Source organism: Orycteropus afer, unplaced genomic scaffold (genome assembly GCF_000298275.1).
Source record: "Orycteropus afer afer isolate SDZICR_OR568_19922 unplaced genomic scaffold, OryAfe1.0 scaffold00466, whole genome shotgun sequence".
Taxonomy (NCBI): domain Eukaryota; kingdom Metazoa; phylum Chordata; class Mammalia; order Tubulidentata; family Orycteropodidae; genus Orycteropus; species Orycteropus afer.
Genome location: NW_006922053.1, coordinates 406,128 through 409,341, shown reverse-complemented (window position 1 = coordinate 409,341; position 3,214 = coordinate 406,128). Strand labels below are relative to the sequence as shown.

The following is a 3,214-nucleotide window of genomic DNA, read 5'->3' as shown; positions in this document are numbered from 1 at the left end:
TCTCGGGCCAGGGCCCCAAGGCTCCGTGCCCAGGGGACAAGGGGCTGTCTGTGTGGCTGAGGGAGGTGTGGTGAGGCCGGGGCTCTGCCAGGCCCCCAGGGTGGAGGCGCGAGAGCTGGGGACAGCACCCGGGCTGTGGCCGCCAGAGCCTCCCTGGCTGAGCAGGCAGATCCCGCTGGTGGTGCCCGGGCTCTGTTCCCGGCCCTCACCGCCGGCCATGGGCACCCTCAGCTGCGACCCCGCCCTGCGGCCGACCTCTGCGGCCCCGGGCCGGCGGGCCACCGAATGTCAGATCCCTGAGACAGGCCTGCGGAAGTCTCCTGGAGCGGCCGCCCTGGAGACCGGTATGGGGCCCTGGGGGCTCCACGGCTGAGGGCCCAACCTGGGAGACCCTAGCCCGCTTCCCTCTCCCTCTCCCTGTCTTCTGGAACATTCCGGGAGCCCAGCCCCAGCCTCGACAAGGCTCTGCCCTCCCGAAGCCTCAGTTTCCTCCCTGGAGGACAGTGTGAGGTGGGTTTCTGGTCCTCGAAGGGGTAGGACCCAGGCACTGTGCTCGCCCACGTGGGGGGCACAGCTGGGCAGGGAGCCGAGACTGTGGGGCAGGGACAGAGGATCTGCGAGTGACACCTGGGGGAGGGGGAAGGGAGGAGGCTGCGTGTGGGGCCTGGCGACAGGAACTCCCTGCCTCAGTCTCCCCGTCTCTGATGACCTCGCCCCATGTCCTTCCCACCAATCTCCCCATCAGCCTTGCCCCCCAAGGGAGGCTGACCCTGGCCCCTACCTGTGATTCACGCTGACTCACAATGTGGGTGTCATGCCCTCTGTCCCCTGGACAGCGGCTGCCTCCTGCCCCTCTCTTGTCTCCAGCCGGGAGTGGGAACTGCTGGGGGATGGAGCTAGGCTGCCCACTTCTCTGGGCCCTGCTCACCCAGCCATGACCTGAGGGCCTGTTTCAGGTGCTGGGCCCGGCTTGTCCACCCGTCCTCCCACCATCGGCTACGCCCAGCATGAGTGCACCAGAGTGGCTGGCCCCACATGCTCCCCGGTCCGGAGGCCCAGCGAGGGTAAGCGGTGGGTGGTGTGGGGACCCCTCACCCAGTAGACCCAGGCCTCCTACAGTGTGCAGCAGGCGCCAGGAGTCGGGGAGGCAGCACAGGCCAGAGCGGGTGTGAGGACCATTGGCTTGTGCCCGAGCAGAGGGCGGGGGTGGATGCCAGCGGCAGAAGCCGGAACCGTCAGCGGTGCCAGGGGAGGTCAAGGCTTGGGATGCCGCTGTGCTGAGTCTTGGCAGCCGCGTCCTTGTGGGATACCACTGAGCCTCAGTTTCCCCTCTGAGTAACGCAGGCACAAGCAGTGCCTCCCTCAGTGGTTTGCTGGGGGACCGTGGGCGGGAGGACAGTGTGTGCAGGCTGCGTGCTGGCCGGCCCAGAGAGTCGCCTGCAGTTGCCGTGCGCCTCTGCCGCAGGCCTTGCCCAGCCGCTTCCGGTCCCGGGGAGGCCCCAGATTTATGATGGAGGAGGCGGGATGAGGCTGAGGCCGTCAAGCCGTCCACGTCGAGGCCAAGGCCCATGCTGTGGGCTCTACCTGGAGGTCTCTCTTCTCCCATGGGCTGCCCGAACGCCTAGTCATCCTCTAAAGCCCTAACTCTGTGCCTCCACCTCTCAGGAGTCCTCCCTAGCCCCCAAAAGCATATGCACTGTTGCTGGGGCCCCCAGCCTGTCTTGGTGCCTCTGGCCCATGCATGTGCATGGGCACGGGCATACTCGCACGTCCGGAGTCTGTAAACAGCCGGTACTCGCCAAGCTCACTCCGCACGCAGGCTTGTGGAGCTGTATCTTAATATGCTTAAAAATAAGGAACCCATCACAGCGGGAGAGCCCACGTGTCACATGCCAGGCGCCATGGCCACCCCTTCCACTTTCTCGATTCTTATTCTTTTCATTCTCAGAATGAGTGAAACAATAAATAGGGCTAGACAGACTCTGAGGCTGGCCTGTGGACACAAGCCCAGGAAGCCCGGTGGGATTTGAACACAGAACCCTCCCTCCAGCTTGTTACAAGGACACCGGCCCCAGCACGAACACGCGTCCTCAGGCCTTGCTCAGCACCTGCTGCTGTGACTTTGAGCGTAACCTAAGAAAGCAGAGCTGCTCCCCAGGCCGAAGCAGGCAGGCGGCAGTGCAGCAGCTGCCCGGGGAATCCGCTCTGACAACCAGGCATCAGAAGGCTCAGTAGGACCAACGTGAACCAGGCACCCTCAGTGCTGCCGAGTCTGTCTCCAGGAGGGCTGGGGGGGATGGGACCAGGTGGAGGTGCTCTGAGGCCACCGGGGCACCAGGGGTTGGTGGAGGGTGGCACCATCAGCAGGGGGCCCTCAGGACCTGGCCTCTCCCCCAGCCCTCCTGGAGGACAGCAGCCCGGGACCCATCTACTTCCTGGACCCGAAAGTGACGCGTTTTGGCCGCAGCTGCACCCCTGCCTACTCCATGCAGGGCCGTCGTAAGTGTCGGGGTGAGTGTGCCCTTCGTGGTCTCGGCCCTTTGTCCACCTTCACCTCCCCTTGCCCTGATGTCTCTGGACCCCTCAGAGCTGTGTCTGGAACGATAAAATCCAGGGAGCGTAGAAGAAAGGCTGCGAAGTCAAGTGCCTGTGGGGGTCGAGGGAGCCTGAGCAGGGCTCATTCTCGATGTTGGGACCCAGTGGGGCTCAGTGTGGACCGCGGCAGAGCACAGGAACCCCTCGTGGGCTCTAAGCTGCTCTCTTTCACCTGAAGCACCTGATGTGGCCGCTGGCTCCATCCTCTCATCCACCCGCCCTGTCACCTGCTCACCCACACACCCATCCACCTGACCACATTCCACCCACCCGCTGATCCATCCGTCCATCCATCCATCCGCTCACCCACACACCTACCCATCCACCTGACCACATTCCAGCCACCCATTGATTCCTCTGTTTATCCATCCATCCATCTGTCCATCCATCCATCCATTTGTCTGTCCATCTGTCTATCCATCCATCTGCTCACCCACACACCCACCCATTCACCTGACCACCATTCCAGCCACCCATTGATTCATGTCTACCCATCTGTCCATCCGTCCATCCATCCATCCATTCATCTGTCCATCCGTCCATCCATCCATCCGCTCACCTACACACCTACCCATCCACCAACCATCATTCCAGCCACCTATTGATTCATCTGTCTATC

The 3,214-nt window shown here is 63.3% G+C and overlaps 1 protein-coding gene across 1 annotated transcript in view; it reads left to right on the top strand.

The window, feature by feature from the left end:
* Positions 1-217: 217 nt before the first annotated feature.
* The window catches only part of ODF3L2 (outer dense fiber of sperm tails 3 like 2), a 4,778-nt gene continuing 1,781 nt past the window's right edge, over positions 218-3,214 (top strand). Inside the window, exons 1-3 of the mRNA XM_007954532.1 lie at positions 218-344; positions 957-1,064; positions 2,398-2,511. Of these exons, the coding sequence (XP_007952723.1) occupies positions 218-344; positions 957-1,064; positions 2,398-2,511 (349 nt within the window). The remainder of the gene's footprint in view (positions 345-956; positions 1,065-2,397; positions 2,512-3,214) is intronic.